Source organism: Ixodes scapularis, unplaced genomic scaffold (genome assembly GCF_016920785.2).
Source record: "Ixodes scapularis isolate PalLabHiFi unplaced genomic scaffold, ASM1692078v2 PGA_scaffold0__279_contigs__length_252992795, whole genome shotgun sequence".
Classification (NCBI taxonomy): Eukaryota; Metazoa; Arthropoda; class Arachnida; order Ixodida; family Ixodidae; genus Ixodes; species Ixodes scapularis.
Genome location: NW_024609835.1, coordinates 127,243,268 through 127,269,522, shown reverse-complemented (window position 1 = coordinate 127,269,522; position 26,255 = coordinate 127,243,268). Strand labels below are relative to the sequence as shown.

Sequence of the window (26,255 nt, the reverse complement as noted above, 5' to 3'; positions counted from 1 at the left end):
CCCTTATTTTCACATTCTTTTTTCTCGGTGGTTTTGGATTCAACGTCTAGGGAGGCAGGATCTCTCAATGACGTAACAGACTGGGGAGCGCAAGGATGGCTGCAGTCGCACAGGCCCAAGAAACTATGACACCCAAAAACTTCGTCGTGTGCTCTCATTCTAGCATTTAGCGCATCAAAACTTTTTGGGAACACCTGAGCGCCGTGATAGCTCCTGGTTTGTGACGTTGTAAATGGGTCAACCTACAGTCGTGCCACTACGGTACTATGCACATTGTATCCACATCTTAAAGTCGAGCCCTGTACAGACTCCCTTGGCAGACTCAGATTGCAGAGGCCGTGCCCCTGGTCGCAGGTGGGCGGACAGAGGGGGCCCGTGGCGGGGGCTGGGGCCGTTGCCCAGCCAGCTGAGGCGACCCCATGGAGCCCCGATGCGGGGACTCGGTGGCGGGCCACTCGGGCGGCGTGCGGCTGCCAGGGGACAAGGCCCTCCGCAGCATGTCCCCGGGAGGGGACCTGGGCTACCACACCCTCCTGGGGACGCCATCCTGGGGGGACGCCTCCCCCACGGCCCAGCCCCAGCAGAGGAACCCCCGCAGGTGAGAGGGAGCATGACGAGGAGCGGCGGAAGTCCGACGTTGCCATGCCTCGGAACGACGCATTAGATGGGAGTCTGAGCTTGTTCGTAGGGAGCAGAAGGTGAATTTAAGACCTCTATAACAAGGGTTTCAAACACGCGGCCTGCGCCTCACTGGGAAGCGGCCCGGAGGCAACCAACCGGCTTCGAGCCCGGCTTGTTCCCATGTCTCAAGCGCTTGAAATGGGATAATATAGTAAGGGTGCAGGCGGAGCTGGTGAACGTTAACCGTGTTGAATAAACCTGTGACTGGGGCAGAAATGAACATACAAGTTGAAGGAACAGAAAAGGACAGGACGACGTTGTCCTGTCCTTTTCTGTTCCTTCGACTTGTACGTTCATTTCTGCCCCAGTCTCGGGTTTATTCAACATGCTTGAAATGGCATCTCCCATATTGATCTCATGTCGCTGATTCATTTCCGTTCAAAGCTTAGCTATGCTCTAATAATGTGTTCCTATAGTTTATTCTATTCTGTTTTCATTTGCTTTGTGTTTTATTTTAATTTTGCTTCCCAGCTATTTGTCATGTTAAAACCACCTGTGGGTCATTCCATGCCAAACGTCCCAGACGTTGCACTCGGCCACCCTCGATTTCTAAAAAAAAATTCATGGCCTTTTGCCGCATTGTCCGTAGCCATGCCCTAAAATATTTTTGACGAAAAAAATTTTTGATGGCGTGAGCGCGGTTTTAATTTTTAAAAATAGTGTGAAACTATGCATCAATCTAAAATTTATGAAAAATCAGCTTTTTTTATGAAACACCCAACAATATTTTTTTCTTAAATCTGCACAGCTTTCGACTTGCAATGTGGTTGAGCTTGTGTAGTTTTGTTTAATTCAAATGTTTTTTAAAAACACAACTTTGTTTGAAACTTTTGACATTTTTGTTACTTTATTAAAAATGTTGAATTGCTCTGGGGATTTAATAGAACCTTGTACAATCGATTGTTCTTTCAAACCCACCAGATTTTGTATTTTTACTTAGACCACCTCAGGGTGAAATAAACGGCTGTTTATGCGTCAAAACAAACTTTTTGGCAACTTCAGGATTTTTTTTTACTGCGAGATATTTAATTGAGCGGTTTAAACATTTTTTTATAGATTATATACCTGCAGGGCAGCCTGTAAAAAGTTCTATTAAGTCCCTAAAGCTGTTAGATATTTTGTAATAAAATAACAAAAATGTTAATGTTAAAAAAAAGTTGTATCTTAAGAGACATTTAAATTAATAAAAACTGCACAAGCCCAACCACATTGCAAGTCAAAAGCCGTGCAGATTTAAGAAAAAAATATTGTTGGGTGTTTCATAAAATAGTTTTTTTTTTATAAATTATAGTGATACCTAGTTTCACACTATTTTTAAAAGTTAAGACCGTGCTCACGCCATCAAAAAAATTTTTTTGTCAAAAATATTTTAGGGCATGGCTATGGACAATGCGGCAGAAGGCCATGACTTTTCTTTTAGAAATCGAAGATGGTCGTGCGCAACACCTGGGACGTTTGACATGGATTGACCCCTGTATGACAACGCAAAGCACAAGTTTGCTCCTTTTGCAGGGGTTGCAGTGACGTAAGAACACCGAGCTCTGATTGGCTCTGACGTAGTACAGGCAGTGCATACACTTCATGTACTGCCTTCTGCAGCAGTAACTCTTCTAAAGTAAAATTCCAATACAAATTGCACTTTGCACACGCGTCCATCAACGTCTTAATATGGTTGTTTACTTTGAATATTTAATATGGATAAGGCGAACGCGTGCAGCACGTGTACTTATGTTCACAACATTCTTTTTGATGCTTGGGTAAAAAAAAGTCTATTCCGCTAATATATTCGTCTCTTCTTAGCGTGGACTAACTGCAAAGGCTGTGCAAGCACGAGAGGCGAGCCTTGACTGCCTTAACTGGAGTACTCGCTCGACGAGCGCTCGTGCAGCTGCCGGGGCTTCACCCAAAGCAACTAGCTCGCACTTTTAGCAAGCGTGGCTAACGATAGTCCATGCTTAGGTGAGACGAGGCTGCAACTGCAAGCTGTTTTCTTAAAGAGACCATGAAGGCAATATAATTTTTTTTAAAAAAGGTGTTTTCGGAAGCATTGGGGTCCTGGCATGCCACACAATTTTTTCTAGAACGTTGTGACTCTTATTTTTGTACCTGCAAATAAATTTGCGAAACCGAAACAAACTTTAAGATTTCTTTCCTTTTTCGCCTCTGGAAAGAGAAGTGACGTCAGGGAGCACTGTCGGCATCGGTAGGATTTAGTGCACACTCAGTGTGGTTCCCGTGGTTCGCTCTAGTGCACGGCGGTCTGTGAAGAAAACCTGGAAGAAATGGACGACAACGCCACGCTCGCAAACGAGTTTGAGCTTCCATTCAGCGACCTCACGCCGGCTGAACGGGAGATGCTGCTAAGGACGCAGAACTCTGGATTGGCGCTTTACGAGGGCACCCCAGACCTACCACCAACTCCTCGGTCGCCGCCTCAGAGCGACTCCCCGCCCCACTTTTACCCAGACTCCGGCTGACGTGAAGGTGCTGCTCAAAGTCTTCTGGTCGGAAATGCAACGAACAAATCTTGACACCGCTGTCCACAGCTCTACGCAAGACGACGGCGCGCAACCAAATGTTGCGCATTGCTGCATCGGTCGGCAGTTTATGTAAACTGACGTCGCCCGATCGACCGCACGTCTTTAGCCGACCTTTCGCGCAACCTAGTACTGCACATAAACGCGGCACGATTGGTGAGACACCAGTTCGCAAAGCGAACACGAGACGACGCACGAAACCAAAACCAAAAGTCCGCCGCCCCCGGCGCTCATACCTTTTTATTTTTTTTTGTCCATGGTTGCTCGATGCTTGTTACGCGCCCGAGGTAGCAGTGCGGGATCCGTTCAACCAGTGACAAACGGAGGGATCGCTTCAGATTATGCTTTTATACACGGTATGAAACCTTTTAATTCTTAAATACAACTTCAAAAGATTATCCAACGTTCAAATAAAAATTTTTCATCACATCTCACCACCGAAATTGAAACAAAGAGCGCGTCTATCGTTTGAACCAATCGCCAGACGAGGAGCCCGTTGACGTCACGCTTCGACGGCACACTTTAGTTCACCTTTCTGCCGCTGCCTCGGTGGGGTCTCGGGCATCGTTCCCGGCGCTATTATTACCGCGCCTCTTTGCTCGATTGGTGCGGCACCCAAACTTCTGTTCGGGCTAGAACTTGGTCAACAGTATCTGAGACGTGCCTGACATCCATTTTAATCGTCGAATAAAACTTCGAAACTGCCTTCACGGTCCCTTTAAAAAGTAACTGCAAAGGAAAAAAAAAGTGTATTTTTAAACAGACTAATTGGGACAAGCATGTCACAAAACAATCTTTTTGCCAAAAACAAAATTTTTTACAGCAATATTTATTGCGCGAGACTGATTTTAGTTTGCGGCTATTTCGTCCGTTTTAAATTGTGCACCACAAAGTTGGTATTATACGTCACGTAGTGGCTGCTATACGTCACGGGATGACGTATAACAGCCACACTGCGTGCGTCGAATGAGCGGGAAATTCAAATGTGGAGAAATTGTGACTCCGACTAAATTACGTCCTGTGGCGTAAATATTGCTAGAAAAAATTTGTTTTCTTCGTGGAAAATTTGTTTTGTGACATGCTTGTTCCAATTAGGCTGTTTAAAAAAACACTTTTTTTTCTTTGCAGTTACTCTTTAAGGGTGCACCTCTGCTGCACAAACACTTTCAGCTAAAAACGGCTGTCAAAGATAAAGCCAAATACTTTACTAGGGAATACGTCTCACCGCGCCAGAACAAAAACATCTTTCTGCTCTAAAAATGTTTAGGGAACAAGCTATGGCACATATGGAGCAAACACTTGTATCAATCAAACTGCCTGCGGTGCGCCTTTTGCCTACCGGCACGAATGCCTGATAATCGCAACTTCCTTAAGAATCGGTGGTGCCTCCCACCACTCCCAATTCAATGCGGAAAAACCCAAGGTTGCTAGTCGTCCAGTCATTCAAACTGCACTAAACCTTTCCGTGCCGAGGCCATTGTACTTACAGGGAATTGGATGTATTCCTCATAATAAAGTATTTGATAAAGCTATGACCTCAGGATTTTCGCATTCAGAAAATATCACCATTAAAATACAAGTATTTTCCCAGACAGCTGCTGCAAATATCGTCAGGGAAGCAAAAACTCAAAGCACATGCTAAGCTTGTTTAATTTTTGCGTGAATTGAGCAATGGGAATGGACAGCTTGCTTTCTCTCTTGTTCTACAAAAAATGCCGGCTTCATGGTTGGGTGGTGCCAGTTTAATTCTTTTCACATCATGTGAAAGCCAAAGGTATAGTCCTGTAAACAAATTAAAAAGGCACTGACACCCCAAGGGTCATATTTTTTTTTATTGTCTGAAACGATGCACGTTGTAGTCATAGACACGCAAAAAAAGAAATGCATCGCAAAAAAAAAAAACTTTCTTACGCGCGCGCGCGTGCCTTTTTATTTTTGGCATTCTCCTCTCCTGCTTTTCACCTCCTCGCTTCTTTTGATTTGTGACGTCAAGAATCATGAAATTTAGAAGGTTTGTAGGTGACATTTTTATAACATTAAATAACGCAATCGTAAAACGTGTTTTTTAACGCAATTGCGAACGCACTACGGCTCTTATTTTTGAAATACCAAAAATCGGAGTCCGTTGTGGTGCCGCCTCCTGGATTTATATCCTCCCATGGAAAACGGGCGACACCGCTCAAAATCGGTTCGCCAGCGCTCGCTCCTTTCTTCCTCGCTTTGGGTTGCAATGGCAACAGCACGGAGTTGTGAAAGAAAGTGGACTCTCAGGACTCCGCAATATTTGACGTCAATGCGCCTGTGCAGATTGCACAGGAACTTCGAATTCGGCATTTGGAAATTGTTTTTTTACTTCATAAATACTGAATTCCCAAGTTTTGAATTTTGAGGGTAATGTCCTCGCATCATTTTCAATCGTTTCGAATAATAAAAAAAAAAATGATTTTGATGTGTCAGTGCCCCTTTAAAGCTAAAGATGGGCGAAGCCGCAAGTTTTTGAAAGGCAGAGTGCACCAGATAGCATATCTCTCCCCCCCCCTCCCGGCTAACATTGGCCCTCGACCTTTCTTGGTTGGGCTATCTGGTCCTCACACTTAAATGAGTTTGAGATCGCTGCTCTATAATCACTCGCAAAGTTAGAACAGCGGGGTTCCTAGTTTCATCAAGCACAAAGTCACCGAAGTCCAATTGGAGCCAAAGGTTTGAGGGGCTCAAACCTTTGGCTCCAACTTTGTGTTTGGCGAAGAGCTCCAGGGTGTGTCTTTCAAACATCCAGCCTCGACCACGCGCTGCTCGCTCTATAGATGTTGGCAGGTGTAAATAGGATATTTTTCAAAATCAACTTTTTTTGGAGAATTTCTTTTTTTCTTGGTAATGTTTTTTCTTAAAGGGGCAGTGAAATGATTTTAATGTTGAAAGAATTGGCAATTTACATTTTTTATATTGTTTATGCGAGCCTAAGTGACCAAAAACGCGTCACGTTTCCCCGAAAAGCTGGTATTCTGCTGCGTAATTGCAAAGCAAAAAACAACTTATTTGCCAATCTGCAGCTGCCTTTCGCAGTTACTGGAACTAAAATGACAGCGTCTCTGGGGGATACGCAGAAGTCAACAAAACCTGTCCCCCTCCGCTGCTACACTCGCCGTCAGCCCCGTGGCGAACCGTCCTTTGTGTCGATCGCTCGCCGCGACCTTCGACGATGCTAATCTTTTAAAAGTCGACAATTGCGAAGGAAGTGGCTGGGGTCTCTGAAGAGAAAGATCCAAGGGGAAACGACGTGAACCCTCAGAGTACGTCACTCAAAAGTCGACATGGAGAGTTGAGAGGCACTTTGACCTTCGATGTGTTTAATTTTTTTTATATAAGAACTAGTGCTCGCAAGAAAATACCGTTCTCTGCTTTTCGTTCCATAGGTGCCTCAGATTTAGTACCACAGTTAATTGGCCAAAGTCTGAAAATTTTTGCACCACCCCTTTAAAGGGGCCCTTCGGAGCTTTCTGCGATCGTCTGTTTATGTTGTTATATTTCGTAGTAGGTGCAAGTTATGTATACAAAGTTTTAGATTACAAAACCGTCTATTCAGCAGATGGCAGAAGAAATATATCGGGACTATTTTCTCTTGGAAGACAATCCCCCATTCCCTGCCCATCGCTGAAACTTGACCAATGGAAATGCTGCATCTCGCGGTGAATGCGAACATTATTATTGCAACACTTTTTAAGCTTGTTATAAATTAAGTTTGAGAAAAACGTAAACTGATTGTGGTGCGGGAAACATAGTCCGCAATTATCGCTCCAAAACCAGCGAACTATGTTTTCTCCCCAGAAGCTTGTTGCTAGGGGGTGATGCGTCGGTGCGTCAGCTCGTTTGCTTCCCGGGGCGTCTGCAGGCGTGGGTTTGCGGGACACATGTTCCTTCTTCCCGTGGATCCCGACTCCGAAGCCAGCTTTGCGATCCTTCTACGTCAACGAGTCAAACTTTTCCTTGTCATCTGTGGGATGCGACTGCATATTGCAGTAGCAGCGCGACGGTGCGGTGCAACGAACGACGACTGCCGAGCACAAAGTCCGGGTTCCTTGACGACGGTCCGCTCGTGTTCGAGAGATTCCTCCGCGGGTCGGCGGTCGGCCGCGCTGGCGACGTGCAGTGACGCCGGAATCCTTCGCTTGCTATTGGCTGACGCGTAAAGAGATGCCCCTCCCGTTTTCCGGGGTCATCTCAGAAAGGGGGGCGTGCCGGGGACTTTGATAGCAATTTTAGTAGGGAAATCCACCGCGCATGACCGCAATATTATGGTTTTTAGGATCCTTAGGGCCTGTAGATTGAGTTACCACCATAAATAGACCATCGCAGAACGCTCCGGAGGGCCCCTTTAATGTACACTGTGCTTAAAGTACCACTTCAGGTAGGTTTAGAAACCTTGTACTTAACTTAAAGTACATTCTCTGGATATGTACTTGTACTTCACTTAAAGTATTTTTTTCTGGTGCTATCTGAGGAAAGTAAAACTCCCGACTTTCAGGTACATTCCCGAAATTTGGTCTTGCTAAAGTTTGTGTCACAAAATGATGCTTTGTCAACTCTGAAGATATAGTGGGAAGAGTATTTTAATTTCACCAGAAACGCGAGCAGATGCTGCATCGCTCCGTTCGTACTGGAGGCGGCTTTCCAACAGCCTTTTGAACACTGACTACGTCTCGCTCGGTCAGCCCAAATATTAGGAGAGGACGCTACTCCACCAGAGGATTGCTCGCGGAAGCTACAGGGCTGACGCCATGCTCTCTCCTAGTATGTTTAACCCCCTTAGGTGCAAGGCAGTACAAGGAGCACCAAATTAAGAACTCAAAGAGACTTTTGCATTTGGCACCATTTTTTAAAATAACTATATTCTGTGGCCACTTGACTTTATCCAATATTTGCTGCCATTTTCGAAAATAACTGATGCACCCCCGATTACCCCTGGGGCAATGCATACCAGTTAAAAACAAAAACACAAAAGCAGTTAGGGGAATGGAAGTGCATCATGAAAGATTGTGTTAAAAAGTACCTGTACTTTACCTTGAAAGTACATTGTAGTTATAGTACTCTACTGCAAGTACATTGTGACAAGGGTTACTTACTACTTTACTTGAAGTACATAACCTCTCATTTACTTTGTACTTCAAGTACTTTTTAGATGTACTTTACCCAACACTGACTAGACCACATAGTGACTCGTGTTTACGGCGATTCTGGGAATTCTATGTACATCCGTCACCAAGCCTGTAGACTATGTTTTTGATATGTAAATGAAGCTTAAAGGGGCACTGGCACATCAAAATCATATTTTTTTTATTATCTGAAACGATTCAAAACGATGCCGGGACATTACCCTCAAAATTCGAAATTTGGGAATTCAGTACTTGTGAAGTAAAAAAACAATTTCCAAATGCCGAATTCGAAGTTTCCGCGCGATCCGCGCCGGTGCGTTGACGTCAAATATCGCGGAGTCCTGAGAGTCCACTTTCTTTCACGACTCCTTGCTGTTGCCATGGTGACCCAAAGCGAGGAGGAAAGGAGCGAACGCCGGCCAAGGAGGTGGCGCCGGCGGACTGGTTTTGAGCGGTGTCGCCTGTTTTCCGTGGGAGGATACAAATCCAGGAGATGACACCACAACGAACTCCCGATTTTTGGTATTTCAAAAAGAAGGGCCGTAGTACGTTCGCAATTGCGTTAAAAAACATGTTTTAGGATTGCCGTTATTAAATGTTATAGAGATGTCACCTACAAAGCTTCTAAATTTCATGATTCATGACGTCACGAATCAAAAGAAGCGAGGAGGCGAGAGGCGGGAGAATCAAACATCAAAAATAAACAGGCGCGCGCTCGCGCGGGAAAGTTTTTTTTCGCGATGCGGTTTTTTATGCGTGTCTATGACTGCAACTTGCATCGTTTTAGACAATAAAAAAATATACGACCTTTGGGGTGTCAGTGCCCCTTTAAGCGCACAGAATAAACGAGGAGTGAAGTTCTGCTCCCGTTTATCGAACATTCGACAAACACAAGACAATCTATGTCTATCGATAACGCTCAAGCTATCTGTGGCAGTGGTACAATCGTGCCGTGCCAATGCGGTTCATGAAGAGCTACTAGGCCTGATTCACGGGCCAACGCTCATACCTGTGGCATCGACCATCTAAACATCATACCTGCACGACCTTCCACTTGCCCAAGTCCTACGCCAATGTCCAGGCTAGAGAGAGCCTCTCATCCGCGAGGAGGTTTGTCCCACCCATTGCCAGAGGTCTGCAGAAGTGCCAGAAAGGTGAAAGCCAGATCGGCAATCGCCGATTGTGCGCACAAAGCCAGGGAGACGGGTGCCTTCGTGAAATTGCGGCGTGCCGTAATGTCTGTCGACAGCAAGCGCGCCGTCAAGTGCCACAACCGTTCCGTTGTTAACGTCGGGGGACATCTGATGCAGGGGTTGGTGTCCATTCGACCGACTGCCGGACGACCTGCTTCTGCGAGTGCTGGGCTTCCTGGCGAGCGACGAGCTGTGCCGCTGCGCCCGCGTCTGTCGGCGCTGGTACTTCTTGGCCTGGGAGCCCCAGCTTTGGACCAGTGTGGTGCTGGCTTCCGAAAGGCTGCCCGTGGACCACGGTATGTGGCTGCACCGCCTCGTCGATCTAGGGCTCCTTTGTGCAGTTGCGACTATTTACAACTGAGTGTGTTATGACCTCCCGCGATCTCTTGTGACGAGTAAAAGCACACCGTGAAACACTCGCAACCTCTGTAGATTTGCTATTTGTTTCGCACAAAATCCTTTTTCTGTAGGCTTGAATGGCTTTTGAGAATGTTACGAACGACTGTTTCTTGTGGATAGCTGCTCTAGTGAGTGCAGTTCCAGGGCCACCTCATAGGTGATGCCAGTGCATTCTCTAGTCGTAAGATATCACGGAGGTTGTAATGTGGTCATTCGTAAGCAGTCACAGGTGTGTGACCCAGCCTTTAATCATTCTAACACTGCCGTCTGTTATAGTTTCTATTTTTTAGAGCGCAGCTCTTGGGCGCCCGTTTCCGGCTTGAGCGGCGTCGCCATCAGTGTAACCGCGAGGTCACGTGACCCCCCCAAGGTCACATAACTCCTGAGGGGAGGAGGAAGAGGGGTCTACCCTCCCCTCAGTACCCTTCCTCCTCCTCCTCAAGAGCTGCGCTCCAATTCGGCGTTACAGGGAGTTGTAAACGGCTTTCACTGTTTTGTTTAACGGTTGAACGTGCATATATTGTCACCCCAGAAAAAAAAGAAAAAAAAACAAGCCAGGCTTGTACAGGGTTTAAAAACAATTTACGAGGTTTTTCTCGTGGCAAAAATAAACTATGCGTCGCAGAACGCCAATTCTTCACCCAAACATAGCTCTAGAGGTCCAAACCAGGCGCCAAAGTTTCGGCACTAACAGTTATCTTACTCAAAAGTCATAAGCGATTTTCTGCCATTTTCAGTAGAAAATGGCGGCCGACTGAGCTGGAATATATCGATCCCTATGGCGCCAGTTATTGAAAATGGGCTAAAATGGGCACCATTTTTTTATATAAAGTGTCAGAAAATCACCTACATATAACTTTTGAATAAGATAACTGTTAGGGCGGAAACTTTGGCATCTGGTTCGGACCTTTAGTGCTACGTTTGGGTCGAGAATGAGCGTTCGGCGATATATCATATGCATTAATTCACATTGATGTATCTGATAATTTCGAAATGAAGGGAATCAAGCGTAGGTGAAAGTTGTAGAAGAATGGATCCGAGGGGTTCAGAAAACAAGAAAAAAATAAATGCTCGGAGCTGCAAGGTGGCGCTACCCAAAAGGCACGGATCTGCACTAACATATAATTATACTTAAGACCAAGGGAGGGTTCACAATGCGTCGGTGGCCATGGCAGCCGCCGCTGCCACTGCTGCATTTATTTTACGTGCCTCCCCTCGTGCATTACTTCATCACAATGATTTATGTGAAATCGGTTATGTTTTACCCAGATATTTTGTTATAATAGCGGTTTCTTATGCCTCGTTTGACAGAATAATTTGTAAAACAAAAATTTGTTGTAGTGGTCAATAAAATATGCTGAACATGGGAAAGGGGCCGGGTATTTGGTTGTGCTTAGTTGAACGGGTAATTTTGCTGTAGAGGCGTTCGTTATAAACGTGTTTGACTGTATAGCTTCTTATGTATTGTGACCATTTTGATTTCTTCAGCAATGCCTTTCCGTTTTGCATACCCTGGGTATGTATGTTGCCTTGCACTCCTTATGCTTTGATATGTTTCATTGTTTTGGCACACAACAATGTACAGGGTGTCCAAAAAAAGTTTACAGGGTTTTTTTTCCCGCAAGAATAATCTGTTTATCGCCAAACGCTCATTATTCGCCCAAATATAGCACTAGCTGTCAGAACCAGACGACAAAGTTTCAGCACTAATTGTTATCTTAGTCAAAAGTTATACAGTCGACTCTCATTAATTCAAACTCGAGGGGGGCCGAAAATTTGTTTGAATAAAGCAAAGTTTGAATTATCAGGAGTTTCTTCCCATAGAGACGCATGGGATGGGACCTGCACGTTAGTTTGAATTATCCGCAAGTTTGAATTAAGAGATTTTGAATTAACGAGAGTCGACTGTAAGTGATTTTCTGAAACTTTCAATGGGCAAATGGCAGCCGACAGAGCTCTGAAATACATAAAGCATACATAAATTGTGAAAAAGATTTATCTCCATTTTGGGTGGGTGCCCTTGTTGAATTTTACGGTAGTGCGATGGTTTGCAATTACTTTAACGTGAATCATTCTGTAGTGAATGCATAAATGCACACTGTTATGATATCTGTCCGTGTCGCATGATTCCTTCAACATGCATCACATATGGTAGTGATTGTACAAAAGGACTATGGTACAGTGCCCCTTTGCATTGAGACTAGGCCGGAGATGGGAAGGAGAGAATACGTGTGCTCGAGGGATGGTACTCCCAGAGGTTTCTCGGTTGCTTTATCTATATTTTTACGGCAAAGCCTGCATCACTGTGAGGCATTACTGCGGGAGATGGATTTCTCACAAGCATAAGAGTTATCTATCAAACATAATTTGGAAAGTTAATCAAGAAGACATTTTTAGGCAACTTGTTCCACTCCCTTAGAAGTTCTTCGAGCAGGGTCCAATTTTTTTTGGATGACCCACTCTTTCTGGCATATAACACAGTTCCTGTAAGAACATACAGTATAGACCACTTACAACGTAACCGCTTATAGTGCAGGACCGGGTATAACGCGGTTTTTTTGAACCACCGGTTCACCTCCCATAGAACTCCATGTAATTACATACTGCTTAAAATGCAGGCGCGCGAAGGGAAATACCGGTTATAGTGCGGTTTTTGGCACGGCCCGCCGACCGCGCCGACGACCGGAGCAGCGAGCTCGCTTCCCTGGGCGGCACTAGATAACGGCGCTGACGGCGCGAGCTGGCGCGAGCCGCAAACTGCACTCGCGGGGCGAGGAGGTTGCTCGAAAACGCGGGGAGAATCGAAGAGAGAGGCTTCAGTTGCCATAGCGACGGAGGGACGCACGCACGAGTCGTTCACGTGCGTGCGTCCCTCTGCTGCGTTGGAAACAAAGAAACAAACAACCGCAACGACAGACCAATCGCAGGTCGAGGAGAAGTGTTCGCGCGCGTTGCATGCCGGTCGCGGGCCGGCTGCTTCTATTCCGCAAACATGGCGTCGGTTGTGATCGTCGTCGTAGACGGCCGTTCATCTCATCAATCTGCGTATCCTTGACTGTGAATTTTCGTTGTGTGTCGCTATGATAACCCAGCACGTACTAGAAGGGAAGATCCACCTACTCGTGCAGCGATGTCGTGGCGGCGCTCTCAAGACGGCAGAAACGCCCGTGTCGTCGTGTTTGTTTACTTCGACTACAGTGGTGATTTCTAAGCATTTGTGTCCTCGAACATCGCCCGGATTTCTTATTTGGCGCATTTCATGCGTGTGCTCAAATTCAAGGTGTTACTGGCGCATACCGTATGAAGGATGCGAATTTTCACGCGTTTTCATCTCCGGAGAAAAGTGATTAGGGTTAGCAATCCTGAACGCTCGCAACGTCCGTCCGCAACCCGCGACGCCGTTAAAAGGCTGCGCCAGGCAAAAGCCGCTCATTTCTTTCAAAATGTGTGACACACTTGAGACAGAACTGTACTATAGTCTGGTGAAATAAAGACTTTCCTCAAACTAAGCTTTATTTTTCATCTAACATAAAATAAATTCTTTTACAAAGGTAAGTTGTCTCATGGCATGTATTTTGGCCTGAAAAATTGATGTTTTGGTTATAGTGCGGTACCGCTTATAGTGGGGATTTTCGCGACTCCCGAGACATACGTTATATGCGGTCTACACTGTATCCCTATTAATTGATAGTTCATTGTTATAAATATCTAGAAATTTTAAACCGAAAAGACACTGCTTTCACTAATTTCCAATGTAGGATCCTTTCACGCTAACACTCGCTCTGGATTCGCAATTATTTTATACAAATCTAGCACATTGGGGTTCCGTATTTTGAAACAGAGTTTGAGAAAGGTGTCCATGAAATTATTGCCATCTATTTGCGGATAATTTTCTGTTCCATGTCAGTTTAGTCATTGCCGCATTGTGGGAAGTAATTTGATTATTTCATCATCCTGTTGCCGTGCCCACTGAGGGAGATTCCATCCCGCGGCGTGCCCAGGGCTGCGCACGCTGTTCCGCCTGCTGAGCAGGGACACCCCGGGGGTGTGCTCTGCCGTAGAGCGGGTCTGCCTGAGCGGCTGCTTGCGGCTCAGCGACGGGGGCCTCACAGCGGTGGCCCGACGCTGTCCCCAGCTCAGGACGCTCGAGGTGCGGGGCTGCACCCAGGTCACGGACGTGGGCGTCTCGGAGGTGGTCTCCCGCTGTCTCAGCCTCGACCGCCTCGACCTCACTGGTGCGTACACTTCGCTGCCACTCGGCTCTCCCTTTGACAAGCGGCATTTTTGAGGAAACGAGTGGGTTGAAATGGGCCGGTGTGCGGAGCAAGTCGTTTTTCTCCCCACGGTCCCTACAACCCGCATATTTGTCGTGCGCGGCAAAGAGTTTGCAGGGCACATGCGCCGAGGTGCACTTGTTGACGTTTCGCTGCTGTGAGTGGCAACAGAAGCGTGACATTTTCTAGTGTTTTTTTTATCGCTGTAAATACATGTTTTTCGAAAAGTCCATCCCGACTTCGAGCGTCACTGACTGCCAGGAACGGCAAACCTCCAGCCACAGCACAGCGTTCCACAGTCACATGGTTCCAATTGAGACCCAAAGGAGTCTTCAGGGACCGGGAAACAGCCATCTTCGGAAGATAAAATATGAGAGAACTGCGCATATTTATGTGAACTGAAGGTATGCTATGGACATAGTGGGACACAAAGTGAAATAGCTTAGGGCTAGCGCCAGCTATGCACACACACATCGAAAAAAATAAAACGGAACAAGCCAAGAGTAGGGTTAGCATGTGTTCCAGATGAGTTTGCTGAGCACTGTACATACCTTTCTGCACTTTCTTTCTTTTGTGCACATTTCTTTGTACAATTGTGTACATTTTTGTTGTGTACATTTTGCATTTATCGCCTTCCTGCAATAACGTCCTCTGGGCACTGGAGGGTAAATGAAAGAATAAATAAATTTGCCATTTCCTCTCGAACCGTTCCCGATTTAGAGGTATAATAAGCAACCTGCCTAGAGACGTAAATCCCATGTATTCAGAAAACGTGGCAAGTCGGAGCATCTTGCAAAAGCACCGTAGCTTCCTTGCGACGTGCCGGTCCCGTCTCGCGCAGGGTGCTTCCAGGTGACGAGCGTAAAGTTCCGCCCGGCGGTGCCCGCGGGCGGGGGCGGTGGCCCGACGGACCATGGGCGGGCGGACTCGTCACTGCCCGGGCGGGGCGCACCCCGGCAGCTGTACCTGCAGTATGTGGACCTGACAGACTGCCAGGCCCTGGAGGACGCTGGGGTCAAGGCCCTGGCCAGGGGCTGCCCCCAGCTGACCCACCTGTTTTTGCGGCGCTGCCTGCGCATCACGGACGCCGCCGTCAAGGCCGTGGCCAGCTACTGCGTCATGCTCAGGGAGCTCAGCATCAGCGACTGCCTCCAGGTAGCCCTTGGGCTCGACATCACGGGGGATTGGTTGTTAGAGTGGGAAGGGCTCTGGTCGCCGACAGAATGAGAGTGGCACATGCGTCTTTCGAGTGCCCGGCCTCCGGTATGCGCTCCGTGCCCTCCGCCGTGCCCCTGCTGTGCGCATGCATTCGGGGTACACGTGATGTCCAAACATTGTCTAAGATCTCTTTCTCGCTGTTCTCACCTCGTTAGGGACTATAACGTCGTGTGACAAAGTAAGGGGCAGAAACATTTTGCCTGGACGTGCACGAATGTTAAAGTCTTGACCGCAAATCGAACATGAATATTTAAATTGGACAGTGAATCCTATATGGAGAACACTTTCGAATGCAAATATTTTACTTGTGATGTGAATTGAGCTTGGACACTAATAAATCACGGCTGGAACTTTATTTCTTGAAAACATACCTATGAAACGATACACTTACATCGTGAGAAACTTTTCACATTTATTAGGAAACGCAAGACCCTTGCATGGTGAGCTGGGTAAAACGTAAGGTAATGCGGGAAGCAATGCGATTACCATCTCACTTATTTGACCGTAGCTCTATCTTTTCTTCTCCGGCACCGTCCATTACGCGAGTAAGCCCATCGATTCATCCAAGATGCTTCGATTTGTCAGCCATTTCTCTGGATACGAGTGCAAAGCTCGACGCCAGAGCACCGGTGCAAAGCGGCGAAGCTCGGTACCAGATTACCAGTGCAAGGCAGTGAAGCTTGGCATGCACACGCCGGTGCAAAGCGGCACAGCCTGACGCGACGGACGTCTGTGCAGGTGACGGACTTTGGGCTGTATGAGCTAGCCAAGCTGGGGCCCCATCTGCGCTACCTGAGCGTGGCCAAGTGCGAGCGGGTGTCCGACGCGGGCCTGAAGCAGGTGTGTCGCCACTGCTACCGGCTGCGCTACCTCAATGCCCGGGGCTGCGAGGCCGTCTCGGACGCCACCCTCGAAGTGCTCGCTCGCTCCTGCCCCCGGCTCAGGGCCCTGGATGTGGGGAAGTGCGAGGTGGGTGCCCTTGACGTTTTGGCTGCTTCCCCCTCGGTGTGCCCCGTGCAACTTTTTTAGGTCCAGAGCAAGCCAGAATTGTCTGGTCAGTATTCTTACCTTACTGTTGGCGCCTCCTGGCTTCTGGGGTATTTTTGCATTTGTCCGTAACCTCTGGCTTGGCCAGACTTGGTTAGCGTAAGGGAATGCCTTAACACAATGGTTCTCAAATGGGGGCCCTTTATCAGGGGGGGTATACTTCTACCGATCCAGAAGGGGTCGCTGAAACATTAGTGGTCGGGAACCACCTTCCTAACCAGTCAACCAAAAGGCCTGTATGTGAGGATAGACCATCACATTTGCTGCATGCTTACTGATGATACCATGAATATACAATGATGAGCAGACAAAAAGCATGGCTTTTTGTCTGCTTGTTAATGTATATTCTTGAACCAGCAACAGAATGCAATGATGGGACATTACAGCAAATTGTGCCATAAAAGCTAATCTGCTCCATTTTCGGTATGTAGTAGATGTAGAATTACATGCCTAAAATGACATGTAGTGCTACATTTCATTTTTGCTAAGCCAATGTTCATATTTTAGTTTCGATGCCTCCCGGCTCCTGGAGTATTTTTACACGTTGTAGGCTAAGCACAATGCACCATTAGTTTATTAAAGTGAAGCACAATAAAAAGTATGATCCTGCTCAAGGAGGCTTGGCGTAGAAATGGCAGAGTCCTGCATGACATGCGGAGGGCGTTGAGAACACGCGCACCTCAGTGCTCAAGAGCTTTTAAAAGGGACGCTGAACTCTCAAACAATATTTTTAACTGAAGGGATAGAGTAAGGCAATATTTACCCCGCAACACTCGTTTATATCTCAGAATGATTTTGTTCACTCGCGCATACCCAGGACCTTCTTGCAATGAATTCTATCGATGATAAAGGGGAACCTTTCTGTGTGCATGCACATCTGTTTGTGCGAGGTCAGCTTACTCTCTTATATCGGCAATACAGCCGACTTAATAATTCGAAGCTCGCGAGGAGAGGAAAATGCTTTGAATTAAACATAATCAGAATTAGAGAAACAACACTCGAACCGGTTGTATTTTATTCAATACTCACCAGGAGAAGATTATTTTTGCCTGCCTCTACTAACGGACACGCGCTGCATTAACTATGCTCTGGAAATTTCAGACCTTTTTTGGGTGCCTTGAACACTTTCTGCACCAAAGAAAACGCAAAATTGTACTCCCGAGTGCCACAAGCAGTTTCCACGTCAGCGGCACTCGGCCACCCGACACGGAAAGCAACATGGTCATTTGTAGGCCTAACCACACTTGCATAATGTCACTCTTCGAAAGCGGACTACATCTGTTTGCATGTTTGTTGACTAATATATTTGATGGACAAAACATCTCGTAGGACTGCGTAATGCCTGAAATCAAGCCACGTTGCTTGTACGCCTTGCTTAGCCACATTGGCTTTCTTCACTATCGCCCGAAAATTTCGCTACCCGGCCAATGAACAATGCTTCTGCGAGCTAAAATTCAAAACAAAAATAACCGCAAAAAAAAAAAAAAAGAAAAAAAAGCACATCGGGAGACGAAAACACTTGCCGACGCTCGACACCGTACACACGGAAAACACCACCATGGAATTGAAACATCGGTCTATATTTTTGTTTCCTTTTGTAATTTTTTTCTAGCTTGTGAAGGGTACGGTTCGACTCCATCTTGGCTTTTTCGGCCCTCTCATCGTTTCCCTCCCTCATCCTCCCCTTTTTTTCTGGGTTTGTGTAAGAATATTTATGTCTATTTTAACTTTGTTTCGAAAATCCAAGATGGAGTCGAACCGTGCCCTTCACAAGCTAGAGGAAAATTACAAAAGGGAAAAAAAAAATATAGGCCGATATTTCAATTGCACGGTGCTGGTTTCCGTTTGTGTGTTGTCGAGCGTCGGCAAGCGTTGTCGTCTCCCGGTGGGCTTCTTTTTTTTTTTGCGGTTACTTTTATTTTGAATTTTAGCTCGCACAAGCATCGTGCATTGGCGGGATAGCGAAATTTTTGGGTAATACATGAAACGCGGGAGATTTCGTGTCTCCTGTGCCCTCCCCTCCCCTTTGCCCCTCCCTTCCCTCCCTCCCTCCCCCCTCCCAACCATCGGTCGATTCACACAAATCGACTTTTGGGCAGTTCTAAGTTTCACTGCAAACATTTCTTCCATTTCATCCCATCCTCGTCGCCAAAAAGTATGTTAAAGCAGCCTAGGCAATGACCAGTCGAGTTGGGGTTCCATGTATGAGCTGAGTGACATGTACGTCACTCAGCTCATACCGTGAGCTAACATCGTCGTCGTTAGACTAGCTAAAAGAAGAGAAAGAAAATAAAGCGAATCAGAACATAACAGGAACAATGGCACAATGCGTGCGCCCGCAACCATGCTGGCTTGGGTTGGTTTGGCCACCTGGTGGCTTGTTTGCACGCTGCAGTTGTTGTCTTTTTTTGCCTGGCTGCGCACACAATAGATAAAAGCGATAAAGTGTGCACGGGGTCAATTTAAAGGGGTGCTGATATCCCAAAGGTCTTTTTTTTTTCTTTTTTTCTAAAATGATGAAATTGTAGTTATAGACATGCACAAAAATACCACAACGAAAAAAAAAAAAAAAATTTTCCCACGTGCACCTTTTTATTTTTGGCGCTCTTCTCTCCTGCTTCTCACGTCCTTGCTTTTTATTTGTGACGTCAAAAATATGAAATTTTTAAAAGCTTTGTAAGTGACATTCCTATAATACCTAATAATGGCGTTCATAAAACGTGTTTTAACGCAATTGTGAACGCTCTACAACCTTTCTTTCTGAAATTCGAAAATCGGAGTCCGTAGTGATGTCACCTCCTGGCTTTTTATCCTGCCTTGGAAAACATGGCGGTGCTTGACACATGTATCACTGAGGATGATCGGTGAGTCGAGGAATCGCATGGAGTTCTCTTGTTGAGGCACCCAACGACCTCTCTATCTTCGAAAAGGAAATTGTCAAACGGTCAAAACAACTGGGTTTTTGGTGTCTTTGTACTGTAGTGTCGGTTGTGACTCCGCCGAAGCAGCCCTTCACGCAGAACAGGCGCGACACACGGCCGCTCACGTTACTCACAAAAGTCTACTGCACGTTCTGTTCGATCTCGCACCGTTTCAAAGAATTTGAGGTCGCTGAAAGATCCCTAAAAGAACTTCAAACTCAAAAGTGAAGCGTCGTCTGCTCGCAGCAATAGGCGGCACGCAAGCGGTTGATTACGGGACGGTGGCAAACACGGCACTTCGGGTCGGTTCAAAGGCGGGAGGTAAGCGAGCTGCAGGACGAGTCAATATTTGACGTTACTGCACTCGTGTGGATAATGCGGGGACTTCAAATTCGGCTTTAGGAAATTGTTATTTTTTACTTCACAGATACTGAGTTCCGAAGTTTCAAATTTTCATTCAAATCAAATCAAAATTCTTTATTTTTCTTCACTTGGAGAGGGAAAACAGAGAAAAAAGCAACAAAACACTTGCTTGACAGGTCTCCATCTCCCCTCAGCAGCAGCAGAGACAGAACACAAAACAGTTAACACACAAAAATAAATGGTATATGTAATTATTTGTTTAAAATAAAACAAAAAGCAATGAAAATGAAAATGACCACATGTCATGCACCTACACTAACATTGGATGCTCAACAAAAAATGAAAGCAAATATTTGTTTCCCCTAGACAAAAGTTCTATTATGTTTAATTCTCTCAAACGATTTAAAAGACGGGGAAGGGTATTTCGCAACATCTGACTTTCATAATTTGTTCTGGAGTGCAGCACTAACCACGTACCTGCGCTGCGCGTATCACAAATTGTGTCTCTAATTGTAATCTGGGAAATAAACAGAAATAAGTTTTCTTTGTGATGAAAAGACTTTTTATAGGTGATACAAAGTTTATGATTATAGTCATTTGGAATCTGTACGATATGAAGTTTTTTAAAGGGGCCCTGCAACAACTTTTTGACTGGTTTTTAATTTGCACGGAACCTGAGCTCACTGAACGTACCGTAAAATCCCGAGAGATAGCCCACCTAACATCAAGAGCAAATCGGGTGAAAATTTGAAGTGGGCTAACTTTCCGTGTACAATCAAGAAAAGTATAAAAAAATTGCTATTTTTAGGTTGTGTCCCTTCGAAGCTTGTTGGAACGAGAATACAGCGCAAATGAACGACGGACCAGTAGAAGAGTGCCGTAAAAACCCGTGTATAATACAAAACATAATTTGAGGACTGCAAAAAAAACATTATCCGCGTATAATACGAAAAAAAATCAGGATTACGAAAATATTCCTTATTGGCGTCATAACTGAACCTTAAATCACTGTTATCACGTCCGTCAGACTCCTTGTACGACGCCTCCTCCCAAAGGCAGTAAGTAGTCTTCAGTGCCGTCGAGCGCATTTGAAATCCCGCACTTGAAAGAACGAGCGACGAGCGAGCGCCGACGCAGTGAAATCTTGGCACGGCGCATAAAGCGAGTAACCCAATGTCGGCTCGCCAAAGTTCTCATGTAGCAGCTCGGTGTTTACGGCGAGATGCCGTTCCGCTGAGACTTGCCTCGACGTCGGCGAACACGCCATTCTTCGGGCTCCTAAAGCTTCTTCTCGTTCCGTTGCAAGCAAACAGAGCTTGCTTTTGTTGTCTCCATCCGCGGATGCTGCCCTCATTTACGGCGAATTGTCGTCCGGAGGCACTGTTGCCGATGCCTTCCGCAACCAAATGTGCTTTTCTTTTGAAGGCGGTCGATTATCGTCTTCGCGCCGACGCCATTGCTGAGCCTCACTGTTGACGGGTGGTGGCGCCTCGAACATTGTGATTTTAATAGCTGTTTTGAGAGCCTTGTTGCTTCGAAACAGAAACTACGTCAAACAGTGTTAGATCGCGCCTCATCAAAGCTGAAAATTGTTAGGACCCGCGTATAATAGGAACCGCAAATTTTACATAGCAAAATTTAAAAAAAAAATCATATTTCGGTTTTTACGGTATACACAACACTACTATTACTAGTAGTGGGCTATCTTTCAGTGTTTAAAAGAATATAGCAAATCAATCCAAAACTTGGGGTGGGCTATCTTTCGGGGGTGGGGCATCTCTCGGGATTTTATGGTAGTAACTCAATGAAACTTTTCTTATCTCAAATTTCGCTTTATTTTAAAAGTTATAGGCAAATTAGAATTACAAAAACAAGCAAAAAATAACGTGCTTCATGACGTCGTAGGTCCTGGCTTGAGTGGCCGTGAACTAGAGGAGGGGTAGTGAGCTCATCGAATGCTCACGGCTGTCGCAGTCCGTGTCGACGGCTCGAGAGGGCGCCGCTAAAGCATGAGTTGGATAAGCTGTATGAAGCGGGCGGCCAAGGCGGCTTGCATTGCGTTTGCTGCACGATTAAAGACTATTTCGGCATAACACTTCATTGGCCACAAACGACAGCAAACACGGGGTAAAGATCAGTTCATAACGGGAGCTACTTCCCGCTGCCATACCGCCAAATGGCAGTTATGTGATTTCTGCGGCAATTGTGCCAAAATGCGCCAAGGGTCTAACCCTGCAACATCCTGCTACATTTTGCCAAAATATGGGTAATCTGCGCCAAGCCTGCGCAAAAGTAACAATTTCAGTTACCTTTCAAAACCGAAACTAGACTGAGCAATGTAATTGAGCATACGTGTGTTATGTGGCACAATGGCCAACCTAGGCGGTGTTCCAAAATTTACTCGTGTTCCAAAATTTACTTCCTCCAGGGTAAGGGTTTTGTACCTTGGCGTTCCAAAACCTACCCGCATCCAGCGTTTTTCAATCTGTGTTGTCACGTGACACACCCGCCGGAGTAACTCGGATTCATTTGGGTAAGATTTGGAACACAACCCCAGTGACTCTAGACTGACCCACACGAAGTACCCTGCATCAATTGTCCATCCGATCCTGCATGTTTTCCCGCCATCTGGCGTCGTCTTGTCTCGCGTCTTTTTTTATATATTTTCAATGATAGACGCGGGTGTGTGTGTGGAGGCTCCGACGCTAGAGCGCACCGGGTACCAGCCATGCCGTCATGCTGTGAAATGAAACCTCGTTTTTGCGTGGCGGAGGTTACTTTGTGAACTGAAGCACTCGTTCCTGAAAGCAACAGCCGTGGGAAAACTATATTTGGTCCCTGCCTTCCAGTCACCATGGTCGCGCGACGTCGGGTGTTGCCGTCCCCACGTCGGTGCAGATATGGCGCTTTCTAAAATAAAACTAAGTACCCCCGCATGTTCATCAACATTCCTGTTCTTGTTTAAATCATATGTTACTGCAAAAAACCCTTTTCAACTCAAAGACTGCTGTGCTGAAGTATTGATTACCTAGGTTTCTCTCGGTGGGCTTTTTTTGATAGGGACCCCGATAAGAAATTTAAGAGATGTGAGCTAAAGCAAAGAATGGCATTGTCTGCGCTGAACCTGCACAGCGCGCTTGTTTGTTTCGAGTTCAGTCGTTGCACAAAGCGCTCCAAGAACTTTTTGACCCTGGCTTGCGATGTCTTGCATCGGTGCACTCAGGTTTATTTTGCTCTTTTTTTATGTGTTTAGCTTGTACCTTGTTTGCCTCCCTGACGAGAATGCGCCGCTGGACTGTTTTTTGTCTTATGCTTGACAGTTACATTTTGCATACAATTTCGAGAATCAGTTGGCGTCGGAGCAGAGTGACATGGTTTCGGTTGCGATTGCACAGCCGTTGTCTCCGCTCGCGCGACGAAGCACGCGCAACTGCTAACCTGCTGAAGTTGCCCTCACGTGTTTGCGAACTTGATTACACGACAGAGGCACTAGCCGGGACGCTTGCTATTCATTGTTTTACGTTTGCTTACTTTGGAGAAAATGTGGTTTGTCCGGAACCAGGAAAACGGTGGCAAGCAGTTTTTCGGAACTGCTCGGCAACGCCTACAGCACTGTAGACTTGTGGGATGTCTCAGCAGTACAAACACGAGCAGCGAGTTCCATCACAACACGTCACATTAGAACACTACACAAATCACAACACAAAGTGCCCTTCATTTGTACAACGCTTAAAATTAAAAAATATATTTTTTAATTTGTCTAAGAATATCTGCTCCAAAAGCCACAATTTCTGCTCCAAAACACTGTCTTGGCTGCTCAAAAAGCTACTTTTACTGCTCCAAAACACTGTTTTGGTTGCTCCAAAGGTCACTTTTGCTGCTCCAATAGACTTTTGGTTGCTCCGAAAGGTCCTCCAAAATGACTTAAGCCATCACACCACTGAAATGGCCAAATCGCCAGCAGGGCTCGCGCCGAAGGCCTTCGGAACGCTCGGATCCTCGAGCCAATATACGACTGCAGCGCCGCCGCGTACACCCGGGACATTCCTACGCTCGCCGTTCATCGGCGCCTCATCCCACCAGCCCTTTCTAGTATGCGCCAGTATACGACTGCAGCGCCGCCGCGTACACCCGGGACCTTCCTACGCTCGCCGTTCATCGGCGCCTCATCCCACCAGCCCTTTCTAGTATGCGCCAGTATACGACTGCAGCGCCGCCGCGTACACCCGGGACCTTCCTACGCTCGCCGTTCATCGGCGCCTCATCCCACCAGCCCTTTCTAGTATGCGCCGCTTTTCCGCCGCTTGGTGGTGGGTATGTCGACGGGTCATTTCTTGTTTTCATACCTTATAAACTGCATTTGTTTCTTCTCTGATCTAAAGTACTGAACAAAAACTACTTTCATACATAATTGAAATGGTTTGCGACGCTTATATTTTGTATCTCGACTAAAAAAAAGGCTTTAACCAGTAGTAAGGCCAGGACCTAAGGCGTCACATATCGCACGCTTTCGGCAATGCGGGTCGCCCTCGTAGGTGGAGGAGGTTTCCGCGCCGTCCAGTTAAAATATGATGCGCGGATATTTAGTTACTCTCTCCGTGCCCGCTGGCTTGCCCGAACCGCAAGAGACGTGGAAACCGCAAAAAAGGTAGACGCTTAAATATGATTGCAGGGCCCCTTTAAACAATGGTTTTGTATGAGCATCGTATGCAGTATGGCATATAGTAAGCACAACGTTTTTTTGCAGAATTTGTATCTGCTTAAGATTTGTGGACGTTGTATTCCTCCAAACCAAAAAGCAGTATTTATAATGCATATCACATAGAGAATGATGTATAAGAAGCATTGCTGACGTTGGGAGTATATGACGATATAGTTTTTTACATGTATAATGTACCATTTCATCTCATAGCATGTAATGATTAAATATTACACCCAAAACTCGAACACTTTCGACTATATCTATCTTATCGGTACCGAGGGGCAGAGTAGATGTATGAAAGGAATTTGTAATTCTTGCTCTAAAAAGAATGGCTTTAGTTTTACCAGAATTAATTTTGAGGGTAACATCCAGGCATCGTTTTTAATTGTTTCAAATAATAATAATAATAAAAAAAGATTTTGACCTGTCCGTGCCTTTTTAAGCTTGGTCAGCGGGTCAGCGTAATCGCTAGGCTTTTTCATGCTCCTAGAGTTGCCAAACTTATGGATCACTGGAAAAAAAATCCTTTGAATTAATTAGTCTCGGAGGTTAAACTTTTAATTAGTCTGCATTTTCCCCATAGACTCATATGAGTAATTGCCGGGACCGCACCCCTGCTTCGAACAAACTGGAAATTCAAATAAAGCGACCGATTTACTGAGAGTCTAGTGTACTCTGTTCTGATGTAATAAAACCCTTACAACCCACATGCCAAAAAAAAAAAAAAAATTTTTAACAGTTTAGGTGATAAAAGAATGTCGTAAAACAAAATTTACTGCGAAACTTTTTTTTTTTTAATTATATTTATAGCGGAATATGAATTTGTAGTAGGCACCCTTGGGGGCCCGCTGAAAAGTTACCGCTATGGTCACGTGACTGGCCACTATGGTCATGTAGTGCTTGCACTTTTTTGGGACCTTCATTTGAACTCTAAAAGTTACTTATTAATTTTCGTTTGAAGTGCAACAAAAATGCAAAGATTAATAAGTAACTTTTAGAGCCCAGAGGAAGCTCCTGAAAGAGTGTAAGCACCACGTGATAGACTTTTCGCGACGGTCAAAAATTGACGGTGGTGGCACGCCGGAGTGTTCCCTGCCGGCGGTGGATTTTGGCAGTTCATGATATTAGAATCTTGAGTTTGGTAGATTCATCAAACTTGGTGGAGCATATTTTCATTGAACAAACGTTTAGCAGATATGCTAGTTTTTGCCATATTTTACCTAAATTGTATTGACAGGCTACATAAACTATGAATATAAAAGGGGGAGTGGGAGCTACTCTTTATTTCATAGCTGAAGTGTCTCGCATAATTTATATTTTACCGTTTTTTTTTCTAATTTTTGTTGTAAATTACCTACTTTGATCTAAATCTTATTTTTAGAAAGGTGTGTGGCCATTTTGTACTTTTCATGACCATTTCTACGTAATATTGTTACAAATGATAACAAGTTAATATGCTGTAAAGGGGCACTGCGGCGATGTTTTGAGCTACTCCAACTAACTATATTTTCCGAATTCCTGGCCTTTACCCTTTCCGGTCGGCAAATTCAAAATAGTTATTGCGAAATCGGCAAATGAAAATTATGCAAAATGCAACTGTCAAATATACCCACACTTTTCAGTGCCGTGACATCAGTGGCAGGCAGGCTTACCAGTGGAGCAGGCAGTTTAAAAAAAAAAAGTCTATGCCAACCATTTGTTTTATGCTGGTGCAAATCGTGGACCATGAAGAAATTGCTAAAATACCTCTTTAATATGTAGGATGAACCT

The 26,255-nt window shown here is 45.7% G+C and overlaps 1 protein-coding gene across 2 annotated transcripts in view; it reads left to right on the top strand.

Moving 5' to 3' along the window:
* LOC8037425 (F-box/LRR-repeat protein 7) overlaps positions 1-26,255 on the top strand; it is a 97,580-nt gene that overhangs the window by 62,143 nt on the left and 9,182 nt on the right. For both annotated transcript variants that reach the window (XM_042289769.1, XM_042289768.1), the window contains exons 3-7: positions 355-598; positions 9,679-9,857; positions 13,962-14,195; positions 15,076-15,389; positions 16,191-16,421. In XM_042289769.1, the coding sequence (XP_042145703.1) occupies positions 420-598; positions 9,679-9,857; positions 13,962-14,195; positions 15,076-15,389; positions 16,191-16,421 (1,137 nt within the window). In that variant the 5' untranslated portion in view covers positions 355-419. The remainder of the gene's footprint in view (positions 1-354; positions 599-9,678; positions 9,858-13,961; positions 14,196-15,075; positions 15,390-16,190; positions 16,422-26,255) is intronic.